General features: G+C 37.2%; 1 protein-coding gene across 4 annotated transcripts in view; it reads left to right on the forward strand.

Annotated features, from left to right (window-relative positions):
• The window catches only part of LOC100259074 (serine/threonine-protein phosphatase 5), a 67,115-nt gene extending 46,192 nt beyond the window's left edge, over window positions 1-20,923 (forward strand). For all 4 annotated transcript variants that reach the window (XM_010658652.3, XM_059741371.1, XM_002280075.5 and 1 more), the window contains 6 exons: window positions 16,478-16,625; window positions 17,159-17,407; window positions 19,464-19,589; window positions 19,672-19,772; window positions 20,319-20,393; window positions 20,506-20,923. In XM_010658652.3, coding sequence (XP_010656954.1) covers window positions 16,478-16,625; window positions 17,159-17,407; window positions 19,464-19,589; window positions 19,672-19,772; window positions 20,319-20,393; window positions 20,506-20,565 — 759 coding nt within the window. In that variant the 3' untranslated portion in view covers window positions 20,566-20,923. The remainder of the gene's footprint in view (window positions 1-16,477; window positions 16,626-17,158; window positions 17,408-19,463; window positions 19,590-19,671; window positions 19,773-20,318; window positions 20,394-20,505) is intronic.
• The last annotated feature ends 3,023 nt before the right edge of the window (window positions 20,924-23,946 follow it).

Below are 23,946 nucleotides of genomic sequence, written 5' to 3' on the forward strand. Positions count from 1 at the left end.
TTAGCAAAGGTGCTAGCTAATAGGCTTAAAAAAGTGATGGGTAAGATGGTGTCCAAGTCCCAAAATGCATTTGTGAAGGGAAGACAAATCCTGGATGCCTCGCTAATTGCGAATGAGGCGATTCATTCGATGCAGAAAAGTAGGGGAGGTGGCATCCTTTGTAAGCTGGATATTGAGAAGGCATACGACCATATAAATTGGAGTTTTCTTCTTTGGTTGATGGAAATGATGGGTTTTGGAGCTAAGTGGATTAGCTAGATTCAATGGTGTATTGGTATTGTTAGTTTCTCCGTTCTTATTAATGGAACTCTCTTAGGATTTTCCCAAAGTTCTCGGGGATTGAGACAGTGGGATCCTTTATCCCCCTACCTGTTCGTGATTGTCATGGAGGCTCTCAGTTGTTTGTTTAAGAGAGCGAAGGAGGGGGGGTTTTTGCTAGGGGGGGTTTTTGCTAGGGTGGCAGCTTAGTGATAGAGGAGGTGCAGGAGTGGAGATCACTCATTTGCTGTTTGCGGATGACTCTTTAGTATTTTGTGAGCCTTCCATTGATCAGGTGTCCTACTTGAGTTGGCTCCTTATGTGGTTCGAAGCCATGTCAGGGTTGAAGGTGAATTTGGACAAAAGTGAGATCATCGCGGTGGGAAGAGTGGAGAATGTAGAGGAGTTGGCCCTTGAGTTTGGTTGCAAGGTTAGCAAGCTCCCATCTTCTTATTTGGGACTTCCTTTGGGTGCTCATTAGAAGAAGGTGGCAATTTGGGACGGGTTGAGGAAAGGCTAAGGAAGAGGCTTTCCTTTTGGAAAAGACAGTATATCTCCAAAGGAGGCAGAATGACCTTAATCAAGAGCACTCTGTCCAGTATGCCTATCTACTGTATGTCCCTGTTTCATATGCCAAGGAGCATGAGTTTGAGATTGGAGCAGATCCAAAGGGACTTTCTTTGGGGTGGTGGGACCCTAGAGAGGAAGCCCCATTTAGTGGAATGGTCTATTGTTTGCTCAAATAAACGAAAGGGTGGTTTGGGTGTGAGGAACTTGGCGTTGCTGAATAAGGCACTCCTATGTAAGTGGAGTTGGCGTTTTGCGATGGAAAGCGAAGCTTTGTGGAGGCAAGTTATATGTATAAAGTATGGGGAAGAAGAGGGTGGTTGGAGGTCCCGTGTTGTGAGTGGTAGTTTTGGGGTTGGTTTGTGGAAAGCGATTAGGAGAGGTTGGGATGTGTTAGGCGACAATTTGGTTTATTCTATGGGAAATGGTAGGAGGGTTAGATTTTGGAAGGACAAGTGGTGTGGAGATGATTCTTTGTGTACTTCTTTTCCCTCTTTATTTGCTATTTCATCGGCTAAGGAGGCTTGGGTGGCGGATGTGTGGAGCCATTTTGGAGGGGGAGTGTAGGTTCTCAAGGCGGCTTAACGATTGGGAAGTGTTCGATGTGGAGCGTTTTCTATTAAGGTTGCAAGGGAGGAGGGTTTGTAGTGATGTGGAAGATCAAGTAATTTGGACTAAGGCAAAGGAAGGAAGATTTTCTATTAAGTCTTTACAAGGAGTTGGAACTAGAAAGACTAAGGGATTTTCCTGCAAGAGTTATTTGGAATTCATTGGTGCTTCCGAGGGTGAGTTTTTTTGCTTGGAAGGCTACGTGGAAAAAGGCCTTAACCTTGGATCGTATTCAGAAAAGAGGGTTCTCCTTGGCTAACAGATGTTACTTGTGTCTGGCTGAGGAAGAGTCTATTGATCACATCCTCTTGCATTGTGGGCTGGCCAGAAGTTTATGGAGCTTACTTTTTTCCCTCTTTGGGGTTTCGTGGGTGCTCCCCTCTTCGGTTAGAGAGACGTTATTGGGATGGTTTGGGCCTTGTGTGGGAAAGGAAAGGAAGAAAGTGTGATTTTTAGCTCCCTTGTGCCTTTTTTGGATTGTTTGGAAGGAAAGAAACAGTAGGGCGTTTGAAAACGAGGAGCATTCAATTCATGGGTGTAAATCGTTTTTCCTTTGTAATCTGTGGGCCTAGACTAGGGGGTTATTTGGCTCTTGTCCCCCTTCCGTTGTAGATTTTGTAGATTGGTTAGGCCCTGGTTAAGGGTTCTCTTCTCTCTCCTTTGTATTCTACCTTTGTATACTACCTGTATACTTTGGGGTGCTTCTTTGATGTGCCTCTTTTCTTTTAATATATTTTTCTTTATTCATAAAAAAAAAAAAATTATATGTAATTTGGTGAAAAGTAATGAACCTTTAACTAACCTATTCCAATGTTTTAGGATCTCGACCTCTTGTAAGGTTTTGAGAAAAACATTAATTATACATGTAACATATAGTAGCAGTTTTGGTGAAAGTAATGAACCTTTAACTAACCTATTCCAATGCTTTAGGATATCGACTTCTAGGACTTTGATTTAGTCCAACGATGACCTCCACTCCAGGGAGTGGACCCCACAACCATAGTGAAAAAAATATAGTAGGGTTTCAAAGAATTTGACATCCATGGTTAAGTATTTTTTTTGCTGGTAGGAAGGATCCAGACATTTGAACAGTTTTTTAGTAAGAAACCTAGGAAATAGCACCTAAGAGCTCTAGGATCAAGTTTAGATCATTCTCTACTTAGGAGCTGAATAAAGGCTAAACATCCAAAGACTCTAAGGGGAAGAGATTTGAATAAGTTAGATATTGGGAGACAGTTTTTAGGACTTGAATTGGAGTTTTCAGTAGGGTCTTCAAAGGCGTATGGTTTATTTAATAGGCTATAGTTAAGACAAGATAACCCTAGCAAATCTTTGGGATATTGTGAGTAAATCTTAACGCTCTAGGAACTTCTTAGAAATGCCTATTTTTCCTCTCAATCACTGCATATTGTTGGAGTGTATCTATGCGTGAAGAATGATGTATAATCCCATTTTCAAGAAACTAAGACTTCAAGATATTATTAAAGTATTGTCACTAATTATCTGACTGAAATGCTCGAGTGTTTGTGTGACAGTGATGTTGAATCATTTTGTGAAAAGATTTAAAAATTGAGGCAACTTCAAACTTTTCTTTGAGGGGATAAAACCAAGTTGGTGCAAGTAGAATCATCAATGAAGCTTATGAATCATTTAAAGCAAGAATAAGAGGTTACTTGTGATGGACCCTGCACATCACTGTGGAAAATGGAAAAAGGAATTTCTAATTTTTCATTACTCAGATTGAAAAGAGAAAATGACGACTTTTGGGTAGCTCATCACATAGCAATTTTGAAACAGTTGAAGAATAGGGTTTCACGGGAATAATTTTCTTTCATTGAGATTATTCTTTTATAGAGTTTACAGCATATACAAATCCTTCAAATTAGGAAACTAAATCACCGATTAAAAGGAAAGAATAACTCCTAACAATTACTTTCCTAAAAATACAAAGATTGACAACTAATAAATAATTTACAGCTTTACAAAGTTATTTCTTTCCATATCAGTTTCGGTTTTCCAACACTCCCCCTCAAGCTGGCTTAAAGATATCTTCCATAGCCAGCTTGCCAACTAGAAAATCGAATTACCTCTTGTGTAGTCCTTTGGTGAAGACACCAACCACTTGTTCCTCGGTAGGGATATAGGTCATACAGACCAATCCGTTGTCTATCTTCTCTTTAATGAAATGCTTGTCCACTTCCACATGTTTGGTGCGGTCACGGAGAATCGGATTGTGAGCTACTGAAATTGCTGCCTTGTTGTCACAATACAACTTCATAGGAGATGAACCTGTCATCTTTAACTCTTCCAGTAATCTTCTTATCCACATAATCTCACAAATACCATGAGCTACAGCTTTAAACTCAGCCTCAGCACTACTTCTAGTAACCACGTTCTGTTTTTTACTTCGCCATGTAACCAAGTTGCCACCTACAAATGAACAGTACCCAGAGGTGGACCTTCGATCCACTATGCTTCCAGCCCAGTCTGTATCGGTGTAGGTTTCAATTTGTAGGTGTCCTCGTGACTTGAACAGAAGACCTCTACCTGGTGTCCCCTTTAGATACCTTAGAATCCTGTAAACAACTTCAAAATGCTCTGGTCCAGGCGCATGCATAAACTAACTAACCATACTCACTGAGAATGCTATGTCAGGGCGTGTATGGGATAGGTAAATCAATCTCCCAACAAGTCTCTGATAACGATCCCGATCCTTCACATTCTTGGCTTTTGTAGGCTGCAGTTTTACATTCGGCTCTATAGGTGTTTCAACAAGCTTACATCCTAACATACCTGTCTCATCAAGAAGATCAAGAACATACTTCCGTTGATTTACAAAGATACCTTCTTTGGACCTAGCAAACTCCATCCCAAGAAAGTATTTTAATGCCCCCAGGTCCTTAATCTCAAATTCCTCAGCAAGTTTCCCCTTCAGCTTCTCTAGTTCATTGCAATCATCCTCAGTTGACACAATATCGTCAACACACAATTAAGATGGCTACTTTACCTTTATTTGAATGTTTGTAGAACATCGTGTGATCAGCTTGACTTTGAGTATATCCATAATGCTTTATTACTTTGCCAAAGCGCTCAAACCAAGCTCTAGGCTACTGCTTAAGTTCGTATAAGGACTTCTTCAATTTGCACACTTTCCCAACTCCAAAACTTTCTTCAAAACCTGGTGGAGGACTCATGAACACTTCCTCCTCTAGGTCTCCATTAAGAAAGGCATTTTTAACATCTAATTGGTGTAAGGGCCAATTGGAACTTACTGCAAGGGACAACAAAACTCTAATCGAGTTTATTTTAGCTACGGGGGTAAAAGTCTCTTGGTAGTCTATCCCATAGGTTTGAGTAAAACCCTTTGCCACAAGTCTAACTTTGTATCTCTCAACACTTCCATCTGCTTTACTCTTTATTGTAAACACCCATTTGCACCCTACAACTTTTTTTTCCCTTGGTAAATCTACAACCTCCCAAGTGCCATTCTTTTTTAAGGCATTCATTTCCTCAAACACTGCCAATTTCCAACTCGGTTCATCTAGTGCTTCTTGAATATTTCTAAGTACCACAAGTTTTGAAATATTTGTAGTGAATGCTCTATAGTTGTCAAAAAGGTTACTATAGGGGATATATTTGGCAATGGAATGTTTAGTGCAGGCTCGAGTTCCCTTTCTAAGAGCAATAGGGAGATCAAGGTCAAGGTCCTGTGCAGGAACAATTGGGGCTAATCCTAAACCGGGTTCGGGTGCAAATATTTCTGGACTTGGACCAAAGTGTGATGGTAAACTTAGATCAGTAACAAAAGAAGAAGAAGCATGTAGAGTAAGAATAGAAGGAGGGTTACTTGAGACATTTAGAGAGCCATTGCCCAGGGCTTTCGGTTGACCATGTGCTGGGATGATCGACTGGTCTTTACTTCTTCCAGGGACTTTTTTCCTTGAATAAACCACAGGTTCAAGATTGTTTCAATTTTTTTTTATTCGTAATATTTCTTCTTCTGACAGACCAATTTCAAATTTGGATTTAGTAGGCTTAGTTTCCTTATTTTCTTTTTCAAGAGAGATATCAAGAATTACACTAGGCTAAGGTTCAACAATTTCCCAAAAATTTGGTTCTACTAATTTCTCCCCCTGAAGTAAATTTTTGGTAAAATATGGGACATTTTCCACAAAGGAAACATCCATAGTTGTGTAAAAACATTTTGTAAGGGGATTAAAACATTTGTAACCCTTTTTATTAGGAGTATATCCTACAAAAACACATTTTTCTGCTCTTGGGTCTAACTTAGATCTTGACCTTTTTGAAATGTGTACATATGTAGTGCAACCAAATATTTTCAAGGGTAATTCAGAATTAATTCGAGATTCTGGAAATACCTTTTTCAAGCATTCCAAAGGAGTGGTATACTGCAAAATTTTTGTAGGCATCCTGTTGATTAGATATGAAGCAGTTAGTATGGCATCCCCCCATAAGTATTTTGGAATATTCATGTAAAAGGATTGATGTAAAATTCCTTTCTTGTTTTAAAAGGTTTCCAAAACTTTATTAAAGTACTCAGTCCTATTATCATATCTCAAAATATTGATTTTTGTTTGAAATTGGTTTTCAATCATTCTGTAAAATTCTTTAAAAATCCTTTCGACTTCAGATTTTTCCGTCATTAAATATACCCAACAAAGACGTGTATGGTCGTCTATAAAGGTCACAAACCATTTTTTTTCCTGAAATTGTGGTTACTTTTAAAGGTCCCCAAACATCACTGTGAAAAAGATAAAATGGTTTTGATGCATAGTAGGGTTTTGGAATGTAAGTTTTTCGTTGGCTCTTTGCCAATAAACAACTTTCACATTAAAATGATAAAGGATCAACCTTTTGAAATAACACTGAAAATAAATGTTTTAAATAAGAGAAACTAGGATGACCTAATCTGCAATGCCAAACTATTATTTGATCACAAACAGAAAGAGAACTAATACTACTTAGTCCTTGAGCAATTTTATTACTAGGTAAATTATCCTCAAAATAATAGAGAACATTGATCATCCTAGCACTGTCAATCGTCTTCCCCGACCTCTGGTCTTGAAAAATACAATGGGATTCATAGAAGATAACACAACAATTAGAATCTCTAGATAATTTGCTAACAGACGAGATTACAAGTAAGTTTAGGAACATGGAGAACAGACTTAAGATCTATTCCCTCAGAGATTTTTATTAGACCTTTTCCTGCAATAGGTGAGAAATTACCATCAGCTATCCGAACCTTTTTATTTCCAGGACACGGTGAATAGGATTCAAACATGTTTGAGGAATTGGTCATGTGGTCGAATGCTCCAGAATCGATTATCCATGGAGTAGATTTAAAACGACAAGATAGAGCATATAATTCATTACCTGTGTGTGCCAAAGAAACACTAGAAGTACCGGATGTCAAGTTGGATTTCAACAGTGCAAGAAGATGCTCCATTTGCTCAGTGGTGAAGGGGCTGGTCTCAGCCTCATTAGCAGTAGGAATAATGGCTCGGCCTGATTTGTCACCTATTTTTCCTTTCCAATTTGCAGGTTTCCCATGGATTTTCCAACAGTTCCCACGAGTATGGCGAGGTTTGTTGCAAAAATTACACCAAACCCGTGGTCTTTCATCTGATTTACGCTGAAATGCAACAACTTTATTATAGCCTCCACCCGTGGTAACCAAGGCTGAACCTTCAATAGCAACTCCAGGTCCCTTCTTGCCCAACATCACATTCCTCCGACTCTCTTCTCTTCTAACTTCTGAAAAAACTTCACCAATTGAAGGCAGGGGTTGTCTTCCAATGATTCTCCCCCTTACCTCATCAAACTCGACATTAAGGCCAGCCAAGAACTTGAAGATCCGATTGTCTTCCATGGTCTTCTTATGATGAAGTCCATCCTCGGTAGATTTCCACTCATAGGTGTTGAAGAGGTCAAGGTCTTGCCAGATCCGCTTCAAGGAGTTGAAGTACTTTGTGACGTTGTCCTCCCCTTGTCGTATCTCACCAAGTTTGAGGGTTAATTCAAAGATCTGTGATTGATTCCCTAAATCAGAATAGATTTGATTTACATTCTCCCAAAGCTCGTGTTGTTGGATAGCACATGTAATTAAAGCTAAATGTCTTCTTCCATGGAATTCACAAGCCATGTCATCACCATGGAATTCTCAGCATCCCATATAGCATAGTTTGGATCATCCACTGCAGGAGCCTTCTTTTCACCTGTCAGGTAGCCCATCTTTCCACATCCTCTGATGTACATCCGAATTGATTGAGACCATCTCAGAAAGTTGTCACCATTCAAGCGAATCGTGGTGATTTGGACAGAGTGAGATTCCGAGGTGGTAGGACTGATTTTTGAAGAATCGGTGATGATGGGATTGTTCAGAGAAGGTTGAGGAACAGGAGTGGATTCGTTTGAAATATCCGACATGGTTTCAGAGAACAAGGACTGAAAGAGAGGAAGAAGGAGGATTTCGACAAGCAAATTGCTAGCTCTGATACCAAGTTGAAGAATAGGGTTTCACGGGAATCATTTTCTTTCATTGAGATTATTCTTTTATAGAGTTTACAACATATACAAATCCTTCAAATTAGGAAACTAAATCACTGATTAAAAGGAAAGAATAACTCCTAACAATTACTTTCCTAAAAAATACAAAGATTGACAACTGATAAATAATTTACAACTTTACAAAGTTATTTCTTTCCATATCAGTTTCGATTTTCCAACAAAAATAGTACATGTGTTTGTGTGGAATCATAGGCTTTCCTTTTATTACAAGAATAAGATTTTTTTTTTTTTTTTATAAGTTAGAAAGATAGGAGTTTAGCAAAGAAGTAAACTACTGACACTAATTCCAATAAAATAACAGAAGTGTATGTAGGATTATCGCTTGCTTGTCCAACTCATTCCAGCAATTCAGAAATTACCGAACTACCTCTCTGAAATAAACATAAGGAATCTTTACTAAAAGCAAAATAGTTTTCTGACTTGAACAAAATTGTGCTAAGATTCAATTTGACTTAATTTAACCGTGTAATGTTCCAAGTGGAACTTAAAAGATCATCCCAAACTGCTCATCACCATGGAATTCACAAGCCATGTCATCACCATGGAATTCTCAGCATCCCATATAGCATAGTTCGGATCATCCACTGCAGGAGCCTTCTTTTCACCTGTCAGGTAGCCCATCTTTCCACGTCCTCTGATGTACATCCGAACTGATTGAGACCATCTCAGAAAGTTGTCACCATTCAAGCGAATCGTGGTGATTTGGACAGAGTGAGATTCCGAGGTGGTAGGACTGATTTTTGAAGAATCGGTGATGATGGGATTGTTCAGAGAAGGTTGAGGAACAGTAGTGGATTCGTTTGAAATATCCGACATGGTTTCAGAGAACAAGGATTGAAAGAGAGGAAGAAGGAGGATTTCGACAAGCAAATTGCTAGCTCTGATACCAAGTTGAAGAATAGGGTTTCACGGGAATCATTTTCTTTCATTGAGATTATTCTTTTATAGAGTTTACAGCATATACAAATCCTTCAAATTAGGAAACTAAATCACTGATTAAAAGGAAAGAATAACTCCTAACAATTACTTTCCTAAAAATACAAAGATTGACAACTAATAAATAGTTTACAACTTTACAAAGTTATTTCTTTCCATATCAGTTTCGGTTTTCCAACAAAAATAGTACATGTGTTTGTGTGGAATCATAGGCTTTCCTTTTATTGCAAGAATAAGATTTTTTTTTTATATATATAAGTTAGAAAGATAGGAGTTTAGCAAAGAAGTAAACTACTAATACTAATTCCAATAAAATAACAGAAGTGTATGTAGGATTATCGCTTGCTTGTCCAACTCATTCTAGCAATTTAGAAATTACCGAACTACCTCTCTGAAATAAACATAAGGAATCTTTACTAAAAGCAAAATAGTTTTCTGACTTGAACAAAATTGTGCTAAGATTCAATTTGACTTAATTTAACCGTGTAATGTTCTAAGTGGAACTTAAAAGATCATCCCAAACTGCTCAAAGCTTGGGCTGGCTTGACTTAAGCCAACCCAAGTTGAAGTCCTAGCTTTTATAGTAGTTTATAGTGTTAGAAAAAATTGGGCTAATCCAACCTATGGTAATCACCCTAGAGGGAGGGTGATGGTTTCTTTTTGCAAATTTAAATTATGTGAATGAAAGAGATAATTATATGCAAATATATAATAACACAATATGAAGACAATTGCATATAAAGTAAAAAAGTAGGGAAGAGAGAATGCAAACACAAGATTTTTATAGTGGTTCGGCGAAACTCAGCCTACGTCCACTCTCCTCTAGCTTCAATCCCAAGCTTGAGGTTCCACTAATTCAAGGCTTCCAAACCAAGCCTTCAAGTAATACAATTGGATTATGGTTCCAATCCACCTTCTTGGACTTTTGGCTCCAAGCGCCCTTTACAAACCTAAAGAAATACCTTACTCTTGAATAACCCCTCAAATGATACCCCACACTTGAGAATCCCTAAGTGATGCCTCACATTTAGATTCTTCCTCTCAAAGATTTACAAATGAAGATAGTAAATGATCTCACAAAATCCTAGTACAAAACTTTAAGGCTCAAATGATACAAGAAAATTATGATTGAATGGTGTACTAATGATATGCAAGTTTTAGAACAATTGTGCACTAAAAAACACTCTCCCAAGGCTCAAATATATTCAAGAAAGGTTTAGGAAGGTTAAGCTTTAGAAACAATGAAGATTAAAGCATTTTTATAAAGGAAAACGACCAAACTACCTGTTGGGGGTTTGACCGGTCGAGTTTGGGGTCGACCGATTGACTAGCCGTTAGCATTTAATGCTTGACAAGTGAACGTTGGACCTCAACCGTCCCTTGATCGGATCTCGACCGTCCCTTGATTGGTTGAACAAGCGTTCTGGAAGAAAGAGAAAGTTTTTGTACCTTTAGACCGCTTGAGCTGGGGGTCGACCGGTTCCTCATCCAGTTCAACCGGTTGAGTCGTTTTTGTCTCAACAATCATCATTTTCAACTTAAAACCTTTTTAACAAATTTGGAAAACATTTGACACTAGATTTTAGTTGAAAACATGAAATCATCTAATTTTAAAGGATTTAAAACAAAATTACTTGTTGAAAGAGAGAGAGAAAGGAGAAAAACCTTATTTTCATTCATCTATTTTTACTTACAATTGAGAGATATATATATATACAAGGCTAGGAGTCCTAACTACCATACATATGACCTATATTAATAAGGAAAGATAGTATACTATACATACATTATATTCAACACTCCCCCTCAAGCTGGAGCATATACGTCATATGCACCAAGCTTGTTACAAATATATTTAATCCTAGGACCTCTGAGAGATTTAGTGAAGATGTCTGCTAGTTGATCATTTGAATTGACAAAACTTGTAGCAACACATCCTGATGCGATCTTCTCTCTAATGAAATGACAGTCAACTTCAATATGCTTGGTCCTTTCATGAAAGACTGGATTGGATGCAATATGTAATGCGGCCTGGTTATCACAGATGAGTTTCATCTGTTCATCCTTTCCAAATCGCAACTCCTGAAGAAGATGTCTCAACCATATGAGTTCACATGTTGCCAAAGCCATAGCTCGATACTCGGCTTCAGCGCTAGATCTGGCCACTACATCTTGTTTCTTACTCTTCCAAGATATTAGATTACCTCCAATAAAAACACAGTACCCTGAAGTGGAACGTCTATCTGTGGGTGAGCCAGCCCAATCTGCATCTGTGTAACCAACAACTTGAGTATGACCTCTGTTCTCGTACAATACACCTTGGCCTGGTGTACTTTTGATATATCGAAGAATACGGATTACGGCATCCCAATGGCTATCACATGGTGACTGTAGGAATTGACTAACAACACTCACAGGAAAAGAAATGTCTGGACGAGTAATGGTGAGATAGTTCAATTTACCTACGAGTCGTCGATATCTCCCGGGGTCTCCTAAAGGCTCCCCCTGTCCTGGTACAAGTTTGACATTCGGATCCATAGGTGTGTCTACCGGTTTACAGTCTAACATACCGGTTTCTTCCAGGATGTCTAAAGCATACTTCCTTTGGGAAAGGACCACACCAGAACTAGATTGAGCTATCTCAATTCCCAAGAAATACTTGAGTTTCCCCAAGTCTTTGGTCTGAAAGTGGGTAAAAAGATGTTGCTTTAGTTTCTGTATACCATCCTGATCACTGCCTGTAATGACGATGTCGTCCACATAAACAACCAGATAAATACACTGCCCCAAGGAGTTATGATGATAAAAAACTGAATGGTCTGCTGTACTGCGAAGCATGCCAAACTCTTGAACAACAGAACTAAAACGGCTAAACCATGCTCGAGGAGATTGTTTCAAGCCATATAGAGAACGGCGTAACCTGCACACTAAACCAGACTCCCCCTGAGCAACAAAACCAGGAGGTTGCTCCATATAAACTTCCTCGGCAAGATCACCATGAAGGAAGGCATTTTTAATATCCAACTGATAAAGAGGCCAAGAACACATAGCAGCCATGGAGAGAAGCAAGCGGACAGAAGCAATCTTGGCAACAGGGGAGAATGTGTCACCATAATCAGAACCATAAACTTGAGTATAGCCTTTAGCAACTAAGCGGGCCTTAAGGCGATCAACCTGACCATCAGGACCAACCTTAACTGCATAGACCCAACGACAACCAACTGTAGATTTACCAGGGGGTAAAACAACAAGATCCCAAGTGCCATTAGAGTGCAGAGCAGCCATTTCATCCACCATTGCCTGTCGCCAGCCTGGATGGGAAAGAGCTTCATGGGTGCTCTTGGGAAGAGAAACAGAGGATATAGCAGAAACAAAAGCAGAATAGGGTGAAGATAATCGATGATAACTCAAAAAATTGTAAATAGGATGAGGATTACGAGTAGAGCGAGTACCTTTCCGAACAGCAATGGGTAAGTCATTAGGAGAAGGCAGAGCCGGGGCAGGTGAAGCCGAAGGGATAGGAAGTGAGTCAGCAGGTGCCTCAGGAAAAGGGAGAGGAGCAACGACACGAGGACGACGATGATAAACCTGAAGTGGTCGAGGGGGCATAGCTTCAGGTGGGGAGACAATGGGAATGGGCAAGACTTCAGAAACAGGAAGAGACTCAGAAGTGGTGGAAAAGAAGGGTGAGTCCTCAAAAAAGGTGACATCAGCGGAGATAAAGTACCGATGAGTCTCAAGGGAATAACAACGATAACCCTTCTGAAGTCTGGAATATCCCAAGAAGAGGCACTTCATGGCTTTGGCGGAAAGCTTGTCCTGTCCAGGAGTGAGAATATGAACAAAGCAAGTACAACCAAAGACACGAGGAGGAAGGAAATAAAGTGGTTGGTCAGGGAAAAGAAGGGAGTGAGGAATCTGATCATGTAAGACAGAGGAGGGCATACGATTAATCAAATAACAAGCGGTAAGAACAGCGTCCCCCCAAAAGCGAAAAGGAACGTGACTATGGAGGAGGAGAGTACGAGCTGTCTCAACAAGATGTCGATTCTTGCGTTCAGCTACCCCATTTTGTTGAGGAGTATGAGCACAAGAAGACTGATGAAGAATCCCATGATGAGACATAAACGAAGTAAATTGGGCTGAAAAATATTCCCTGGCATTGTCACTGCGTAACACACGAATAGAAATATTGAACTGGGTTTGGATTTCAGTATAAAATTTCTGGAAAATTGAGAATAACTCAGCTCGATTTTTCATTAAAAATAACCAAGTACATCGAGAATAGTCATCAATGAAAGTGACAAAATACTGAAATCCTAAAGTAGACGCAGTCCGACAAGGACCCCAAACATCAGTGTGAACAAGCTCAAAAGGAGACTTTGCCCGATTATTCAAACGCTTTGGGAACGAGACACGAGTATGTTTCCCAAGCTGACATGACTCACACGGAAGCGACGACAAAGTGGAAAAACGAGGAACCATCTTCTGGAACTTGGAGAGACTAGGGTGGCCCAGACGATTGTGAATGAGGAGAGGAGCATCAGTGGAAATGCAAACTGCAGGAGATGAATCTGAGGTGAGGTGATAGAGGCCTTGAGACTCACGTCCTATGCCAATCGTCTTCCCCGTACTCCGGTCCTTCAAGGTCACAAATTTATCAGAAAATGTAATAGAGCAATTAAGAGTACGAGTGATTTTGCTGATGGAAATAAGATTAAAAGGACATTCAGGAGTATAAAGGACAGAAGTGAGAGGTAGAGAAGGCAGAGGAAGGGCCAAACCAATACCTTTAGCCACAGTTTGAGAACCATTAGCTAAGGTAACAGTAGGTAAATCAGAGGTAGTAGTAATAGAGGAGAAAAGATCCTTATTACCAGATAGGTGATCAGATGCTCCAGAATCTAGAATCCAGGGTCCAAGAGAAGATGTGTGGGTAAGGCAGGCAGAGGCATTACCAGGCTGGGCAACAGAGGCAATAGAAGCCTGAGATGTCTGAGATGCGGAGGAGCTCGGAGGCTGAGGCAACAGAGAATCAGAGGACTGGGCCATATGGGCAGTGCGAGGAGGTCTTCCATGTAACTGATAGCAACGATCGCGAGTGTGGCCAAGTTTATTGCAATAGGTGCATTGAGGACGTTGGCCTCTACCTCGGGTACCACTGCGTCCTCCTCGAGAGGTAGTTTGAGAAACTAACACAGAAGAATCTGAAGCGCTATCAGATGTCAAAGTCTGAGTGGACGAGATACGCAGGAGGCGAGCAAACACATCATCCAAGGACGGAACTGATGAACTGCCAAGAATCTGATCACGAATAGGCTCAAGATCCGGACGGAGGCCAATAAGAGTAAGAACCATGAAGAACTTGTCAAGTTGTGTTTGTTGAGCCCCAACATCAGGAGTAAGAGGCATCACAGTCAGGAACTGCTCCTTAAGAGAGGCAATCTGACCAATATAAGTAGATAGGTCCAAGTCCTGTTGGCTGAGATGGACAATAGCAGAAGCCACCTTATAAAGACGCTGGATATCATTCGTGTATAATCCTTTGGCCTGAGTCCAAAACTTAAAACAAGTTTTATAGGCCTGAAGATGAAGAAGAATCCGGGGATCAACCGATTGCCATAATACACTACATAACTGTGCATCTATCTTCCGCCACTGTACGCGGTCAACCTCAGGGATATCTGCCTCCTGGGTAACCAAGTGATCCTCATATCCTTGACCCATAAACCAAAGTTCAACAGAAGCAGACCAGGAGAGATAATTCTCACTGCCAACCAATTTCTCTGAGGTAATCATAGGAGATCCAGAGATAACAGAGGTAAAGATCTGATTTTTGGTGGTCATATTCACGTATTTGGATCGAAGAGAGCCCTAAGATGGGTTCAGATTTCGGCGGAGAGAGAAAAAAAGTGAAACCACGGCTGTGAGAGGTGCAATCAATGGAGAAAAGGTTCGTGACGTGCCTGGAGAGGAAGAGAAGCAGCACCCAAGCCTCGGAGATGGAGGGGGAGCCCTGTCGGAGGTGGCCGGAATGGCAAGAAAGCCAAAAACAGGGAAAAAAATGGAGATGCAGGGCTCGGGGAGGACTGCCGGGGGGCTAGAAGGCCAAGACGGCGCCGGACGAGCCTGGAGAGGTGTCGGAAGTGGCCGGAATATGCCTCACGCGCCCCCACGCGCCGGCGCGTGAGATGCAGCCGCCGACCGAAAATCGCGCGTGGACGGCGCGTGGCTCCTCTTTTGGTGCTGGTGTCTTCACAAAAGGTGGAGATCTCCTCCAGGCGCTCCTTCTGGTATGGTCGGTGTCGGAAAAATAGTTCGCCGGAAAGTTCGCCGGAAAGTTCGCCGGAAAATTTCGCCGGCGGTGAGTGGTTTCTAGCGACGATCCGACTGACCGGAAAGTATTGGGAGATGGGAAAGGTGACCGGAAAGAAACACGGTGACCGGAAAGAAACACGGTCACCGGAAGGTTTCCCGGAGTTGATGACACGGAAAAACAGGAAAGAATTAGGTTTTCTTCCTTGGCTCTGATACCATGTTGAAAGAGAGAGAGAAAGGAGAAAAACCTTATTTTCATTCATCTATTTTTACTTACAATTGAGAGATATATATATATACAAGGCTAGGAGTCCTAACTACCATACATATGACCTATATTAATAAGGAAAGATAGTATACTATACATACATTATATTCAACATTACTTTTGAATGATTTTGGTGCATAAATTAATAATGTAATGCATGAAATACCTAATGCACCAACAACCAACCTTACAAAGAGATCCTATAAAGCTTAGGTCTTGAAAAGAACTTCTCTTTGAGGTCTTCTTCTTCTTATTGATTTCTCTTTGTCTTGATTTTGTCTTTGTGATTGCTACTTTGGAAATCTTCTTGCCTAATCACACTTGAAATATAATCATTAGTTTCAAACCTTGTTTTGTTATCATCAAAACCGAGATTAACCGAACTTTGGTTTCACATATAGTTTGTTGTAATGAATACACCCATTAGTGACCATGTGTTTATGCCGTCCCATTGGATAAACTGTTATTCATTAAAAGGATAACTATTCTACATATTAAATGCAATCTACTACATTGCAAGTTGCAATCATAATTGATTTATGCTTTCTTGTTCTTGTAAAAGCTTGAAAGATCAGTTCTCAAATTAATTTTCCAATCCTGCCTGAAGATTTTTTGATGCCCATTTATAGCTCTGCCTTATATTCCTGGAGAGGAAATCTGGATGCTTAAAAGTGTTTTGTAATATCTTTCTCCATTTAAGCATTATGTCTAGAATGTGTAGTAAATCAGTTTTTTTGCCTTGTATTGGCACCTAGGCATCTTGCATCCACTGATTTCTGATACAGTGACATGGACGTTCCATATTGTTTACTTAATTTAATCTCTTTTAGCTCTGTCTTTATGTTCCAAACTATTTTTATTGCCTTTTCTTTTTTCTGTTTGCTATTTTGGAATTTGGAGGGACTTACACCCATCTTGATATGCTTGCAGTTCTATGATCTATTAAATATTTTTGACCTCAATGGACTTCCCTCAGAAGAGAACCCCTATCTATTTAATGGTGATTTTGTGGATAGAGGATCCTTTTCTTTAGAGGTCATCCTCACACTGTTTGCATTTAAGTGCATGTCTCCATCAGGTATTCCCTCTGCAATTCTTCTGCTCTTTGTCTTCTCTGCGTGAGCTTTGCTTACAAGGTTTGGCACTGACAAACAATCATTCCTTTCTGAAAGGGTAACATGTGGAAATAGAATCTACATTTTGCTGATTCTTGTTTTTCTCATTAGCATATCAAGAAGTACATTTTTGCTAATTCTGTTTATGGCTGTTGAACAACATATATTTATAGTAATATTCAAGGCCATCTGCTTTTGGTACTGATGAGTAAATCATATTTGAATACAATTGTGCCTAAGCAGGTCTCTATTATTAGGTTCATTTCATATTTTGCCTTGGTCCTGAAATTTGCCATTGATATGTTTAATTCAGCCTTTCTTTTTTGCTTGTCTGGGTTTTTATGTGTAAAAATAACAGCATTTTCTTCATTTCTTTCTACAATTACCATGCATTACTTTGTTTCCTCTTCCTTTGTTTCATGCTCTCTAAGTAACAAAATCACAACTAATTTTATTCTCATGTAACATCTTGTTGACTGGTTCAAAAAATCTTCAGCTATATATCTCTCTAGAGGAAATCACGAGAGCAAGAGCATGAACAAGATATATGGTTTTGAAGGGGAGGTCAGATCCAAGTTGAGTGAAACATTTGTGGAACTCTTTGCCGAAGTGTTCTGTTGTTTACCTTTGGCTCATGTAATAAACGAAAAGATCTTTGTAGTTCATGGAGGTCTATTCAGTGTTGATGGAGTGAAGCTCTCTGACATTAGAGCAATTGACCGGTTTTGTGAGCCTCCTGAGGAAGGTAAGCTAGATATGCTGTTCATTCTGTACTTTTTTCCTCAAGCTTCTATTAATATCAAGATGCATTCTCTTCCAATCCTACCACTATTGGTAAATAGTTATAATTAAATTGTCAATTATATAATGTGTTTCACTTGCCAAATAAAAAAGAGAACAAAAAAAGAGGAAAAACTGTATTTCTTTTTCATTTTGATTCAGGGTGAGGATCCTTTGTGTAAACATGGAAGCTTAACAAATTTGGCATGACTTAGAGGAACTCTTATTTATCCCAGTTGTGAAGCTGCGAGAAGAAAAAGGAAAAAAAACATGAATGGAGAACATGTTCTATAACCTTATGAATTGATGTCACCATTAAAGATCCTCAGAAGCAAAAAATTCAATCTTCTTAGCACATGAAAGTTTCACATATACAGCCTCTAATGATTGAATAGAGCATAGCAGCCTAATCTCAACATTTGTGCATGATGATCACAATCTAACACAGCCCTACCTTGGAATTTTGGCATTCAGCGAAAATTTAGTTTTTATCGGGGCTGTTTAGTCCTAGTGGAGTAGTTAATTATTTATTTATTCATTTGCTTTTGTATATCAGTCATCTCAATGCCTCGATCAAATGGACTTTGCATAGGTTATAATTGAAATGATTAAATCTTTTTGTTGCTTGCATACTTGCTATTGGTACCTTTATCTATTCATTAGTAAAACATGCTGGTTTTGTTTTGTCTGGTTTTGTTTTGGTACCATGGGTAAGATATATCTCATATCATGCATCCTAGAAGATGATATAATAGAAGGTGACTAATTACAAATTCTCAAAAATTCAAAATTGTTTAATGATGAGCAGTGGAAGAAAGGTAATAGGAGTTATCTGTCACATCTAAATCTTAAATCCATGAAATATTGGAAGGACACAAGCTAATTTGAGGTTCCAAAACTGGGGTGGACATTGGTATGTGTAAACTTCTGGTTAAAATGATGAAATAATTCCAAATATGGCATTAAAAGTAATGCATTCACCTATGTCAAAATTAAACTTAACCAATGTAGGTAATGACCAAGGTCATATTCTTATTAATTGGTAGCTAATTCATCATCCAGTTAAAATCATACAAGAGGGTATAATCATTTTCACCAACCATGTTTTATCTTGAAGCCCACATTAAAAACAAAATATTTAATCTTGGCTAATACCACAATAATATAAAATTTTGCTTTAGGACTCTCACCCAAGGATGTGTGTCTGCACCCCCCTATTATATTCCTAATGGAATCTTCTTGAGGTTACTTTGGGGTCCTCCATCACTAGGGACACGATGCTGTTCTTCTTTTTGGGCTCTACCTAGGGGCCCTGGCCCCCCATTAATGCATAAATTCACAATTGTGCAACATATGATCGGTTTTTTATAGAATTTGTCACATGCATAATCACTTAATATGTAGGGTTCCCCACAAATATGTCCATCTGCAGAATATCTCCAATTAAACTAATTAGGAAGAATACTTCAACCTGCATCACTTTGTAGTTCAACAAAAGATAATTCATTCACACATTTAATAAAAATATTTTGAATGTCCATGATTAAAATAAATATCAATTTATTATCAATTCTAACAAATGAAAATAATAAATCATGACAATAACAGTTTTTTTTTGTTTTTTTAATTGTAGCCTCAGAATTTATAAAAAGAACTAACATAAATGAAGTTATCTCAGCACTTGATTTAATATTCTAATTCTTAATTTCACAAATGCACTTTGTATAGTTATTGTTCAAGAAAATATTTTTAAATACAAATTATTAGTAGTAGTAGCATGTGCATAGTTGTTTCTGTTCAAGAAAATATTTTAAAATACAAATTACCATGTGCAGAGTTCATATTGTAGTCTCAGTATTTTTCTTTCTTGTCCTTTATCTCACTTCTGCTGTTTACTCTGGATAAGGTAAACTTGGATTTTTTTTTATGTAAGATCATTCTAAGGCATGATCCTCTGCTTCTTCACTGCTTATGTTTATTGATTACTAAGTACCTTTAATATTTATCTGGTATTCCATAAGGATTGATGTGTGAACTGCTGTGGAGTGATCCCCAACCTTACCCTGGAAGAGGCCCTAGCAAGCGGGGTGTAGGTCTTTCCTTTGGTGTAGATGTGACAAAAAGATTCTTGCAAGAAAACAATCTAGGTACTTCTCTACTAATTTGTATATTATTTATGGTCATATTTTGTTGAAGTCACTCTCTTCATGCACATGGCTTGTTTGACAGATTTAGTTGTGCGATCTCATGAAGTAAAGGATGAAGGCTATGAGATTGAACATGATGGCAAGCTTATTACTGTGTTTTCTGCTCCAAACTATTGTGATCAGGTATGTGAGGCTTAACCTTTTTAATAGTTCCTTGGATTTGAAAGCTTAGAACTCGTGTACATTCGACTAAACTCCTCCAGGGGACATCACATATGTATATGTATTTAGAAATGTAGGCCTCATGAAGCTGTTGAGCCCTTGTCTACCAGTATGAACCACTGTTCCTTGCAATTTTATCACATATGAGAAGTCTCTAAAGAAATTGCAAAAGTAGTCAAAACAGCAGAGCCCATTGTATGGAGCTTATCTTATCAGGAGTGAGAAAATATTGTTTTTATTCATCTCACTCATTAGACTATGGAACATATATTGGTCTTTTAGGTGATCTGCAATATTCGTTCTTGGAGTATGGATATATTTTATATATTTGTTGCTTATAAGGAGCTTGGATTTGTAATGAAATTTCATACTGATTAGTTGTCAGAACATTATATTTTTGGAATATCATTTTCAGATAATTTTGCATTGATTTTACATACTTATGATGTGTTTTAATTATGATGCAAGAGATTACATATAACTTGGGTATGTGATTGGCTGTTGCAGATGGGCAACAAGGGTGCTTTTATTCGTTTTGAAGCCCCAGATCTGAAGCCAAACATTGTCACATTTTCAGCAGTGGTGAGTAGCCTGTGTTTTCTGAAAGATCCTTCTGCTAAATTTTGTCAACTTGGTTTATAGATGGTTAAAAGTGTAACTTGTCCTCTTATTTCTTTTTGTGATGAAATTGCAGCCACACCCTGATGTGAAGCCAATGGCGTATGCCAATAACTTTCTCCGGATGTTCTCTTGATTGGTGTACCGCCAGTTGTATGTCAATTTTTTCTATACAATATTACTTACTAGCCTCACTGCTGAAGTGCAAAGTTGTTGCAGAAGGCTGGAGAAGAGCTGATCTTGTTGGCAAAAAGCACTTTTTTTTTTTCTGTCATGACATTTTTTAGAAATACATTTTTTACCAAAAAAAAAAAAAAAAAAAAAAACTCTGAATAATACTTTTATCTATCTCCAAGCTTTCTTGTTTGGACCAGAAAGTCAGGTCTTGCTGAAAGACTTATGGCATACACATGTAAAATTTATGGTCCTATTCTCTCTGTATTTGTTAGTTTTGTTTGGCGTCTACTTTCAATAGATAGCCTTTGCTTTTTCTCTCTTGGAGAGTTACCTTCTTTTCTTAATCAAAGTACAGCTAGTGAATCAGAGTATTAATAAATTTGAAAATAGGTAAAAAAAATTCTATGAAGGATGAATTTAAGGATGAATCAGGAACAGGAATGATAATGGAGTTGCAAGAGAAGAAGGAATCAAATGGAGTTGAAAGAGAAGGAATCAAAATCTCATAAGAATGTGTTTATGGTTCTGGTGAGAGTGAATTTTTATTAAATGTTTTTATCTTTAGTAGTTAATTCAAACAAGAGTCACATTCTCATTGCTTACTTTTAAAACATTCAAAACATGCCCTCGAGAGATGCTTCTAGGGAAATGTACCTCCTTTGTTTCTTGCTTAGTTAATGAAAGAATTTAAACCAATGTGAGAAATTAAATGTCTTGTTGTGCAGTCACATTTTTTACATATGTCCCTATTCAATGGTGAGATTCCTTTTTTATGTGAAAATTTGATTTTTTTGAAAAAGTTGGAGTTGTTATTTGTTTTTGCTTAGTTTTAAGAGGGAAAAAATAAGAAAAAAAAAAATTTTTGTGCGACTTTTTATTTGGAAAAAGAACAAGTTTGTGAACAAAAAATGGATTCGGGATCGAGTTACCTATTGAGCGGGTTACATGTTGAGAAGGTGTGATGATAAGTTGTAACACCCTTTTAAACTTATATGCTAATGGTTTCTACTAAATGAATGAAGAGAATTGTGGTGATTAATTAATTTATTGTGGATATCAATAGAAAAAATTCATACAAATATATATGTACAAGTCACGGTAAAAATAATATCACAAGAATAGGCAAAATATATAAAAAGTGATATACACAAATTAATTTAGAAATATATGGAAAGAGAAGTACACAAATTAATTTAGGTTAATTATAATTTTTTTATTATTATTTCAAACATTACAACGCAATTTTAGGAAACTTTGAAAGAATTTATTTGTATTAAAAAAATAATTTTGAGTTAATAACTTCAACTTATTTATATATAAAAAAGTTTCAATTTATTTTTAACAAATTATTTGATTTGATATTCAATTTTTATTTTCAAGAAACTTATTTGCACTTATTTTAACAAAAGAATTCATTAAACAAAAAAATCAAGTTGACAATAAAAAATATTTTTGCTTACTTTTACTAAAAAAAGAATGATATTTTATAACTTTATTTACAAAAATATGTCAATTTAATTTCTATTTATGAAAATATTTTCAATCCAAATTTATTAAGAAAACAATTTTTACAACTTTAATTTAAAAAAATGACTCTCATCCTATTCTTATTTAAAAAATCTTTAAGGTCTCTATTTACAAAAATTATTTTTAATCATTCTTATCGAGGAAAGAAAGTTTTATTTAAAAAACATTTTTTCCGATGATTTTATTAAAATTAACTTTTGGACAAGTTTATTTAAAAATCAAAATTTTGGACAGTTTTTACTAAACAAATAAATTTCTGGATAGTTGTTATTAAAAAAATTAGAACTTTTATTAAAAACAATTTTTTGCATTTCTCTAAAATCATTTAATTTTTTATTATTAAGAAAACCTTCTTTTATTAAAAAGAATATTTTTTGAATTATTATTTTATTAAAACATAATTACTAAACTCTTTCATCAAAACAAAATTTTTGAGTTATTATATATACTCAATAAATATATACAAAAAAGAAAAAAAAATGTACAAGAATCAATAGAAATGAAATTAAATAGAAGTGGGGAAATAAAATGTGTACTAAAACAAACTTATAACAAACTCAATGACCCATTCACAGCCTTTCTAAGCCTTATTTTGTTCCATGAAATTCAACCCTCCAAACGTCACGAATCCGTACTCAACCAATATAATACCAATATGAGTAGTGCAATGGGCCATGCAAAATAAAAATGAGTCCAAAATTGAATGCTCATAAATGTTCAAAGCTTTCAATAAGTTCAAAAGCAATCTCAAATCAGTCAAATAAATCCCACCAATAAAAAATAACCCAAATTAAAAAATAAAGCCCAACAGAAATATCCCACATGGTATAACCCCGAATAAAAAATTCCAAATTAATAATTAATATGCAAGTACATTCAATCAAGTCCAAATATAAGAAATCAAAATAAATTCAATTAAGCCTAAATTCAATATTTCATAATTTAAGCCTAATTTAATATGCAAACCCAAATCCACAACCAAAATCGAGCTCAATTTAATATGTAAAGCCCAAAATGCAATCAAGCCCAAGTCAACAAAATTCAAACCCAAATCCAAAAACAATTACTATAGAAATTAAAGAAAAAAAGAGAGAATAAAAACTTACCCATTTTGTAGCCCTAGGATTGAGATGCAATGGGATGATGATTTTCCATGGGTGAGAGGAATGGAGAGAAAAATGAAAGAGAGAGAGAGGTGAGATAAGGGGGTCGTCAAAAATGGTGTGGCATTGGTGTCATGTCGTTGGAAGTAGCGACAGTAACCGTAGACAATGGAAGACACTGTGGTGAGGGGAAAATAGAGAAAAGAAGAAGAAAAAGAAGAGAAAGGAAGAGAAAAAAAGAAAGAAAAAAAATGAAAGAAAGAAGAAGAGAGACGGTGCGTGTGGTAGTAGGGTGTTTGGAGGTGTGGGTAGGTGGGGGAAGAAAGAAAGGAAAAAGAGAAGGAAATGGGATGAAGAGGAAAGAAAGAAAAAATAAGAAAAAAGAAAAAAAAGAAAAAGAAAAAGAAAAAAAAATAGGAGAAAAGAGAAGGGGAAAGAAAAAGATAAGGGGGGAGTCTCCTAGACATAGGAAGGAAGAGAAGTGGAATGAGAGAGATAAAAAGAAAAAAAAAGACAAAAAAGACAAAAATAAAAATAAAAATAATATAATATAATAAAAATCAAATAAACATAAAAATACAAAATAATAAAAACTAATATTCAAATGGTATGAATGAGCCAAAAAAAAAAAAATCGAATGTAATCGGGATTGAAATTTAAGGATAAAATTGGGTTCAAAATTAATGTAAAAATAAATTAGGGACAAATTT

This window comes from Vitis vinifera, chromosome 12 (genome assembly GCF_030704535.1).
Source record: "Vitis vinifera cultivar Pinot Noir 40024 chromosome 12, ASM3070453v1".
NCBI classification, from domain to species: Eukaryota; Viridiplantae; Streptophyta; class Magnoliopsida; order Vitales; family Vitaceae; genus Vitis; species Vitis vinifera.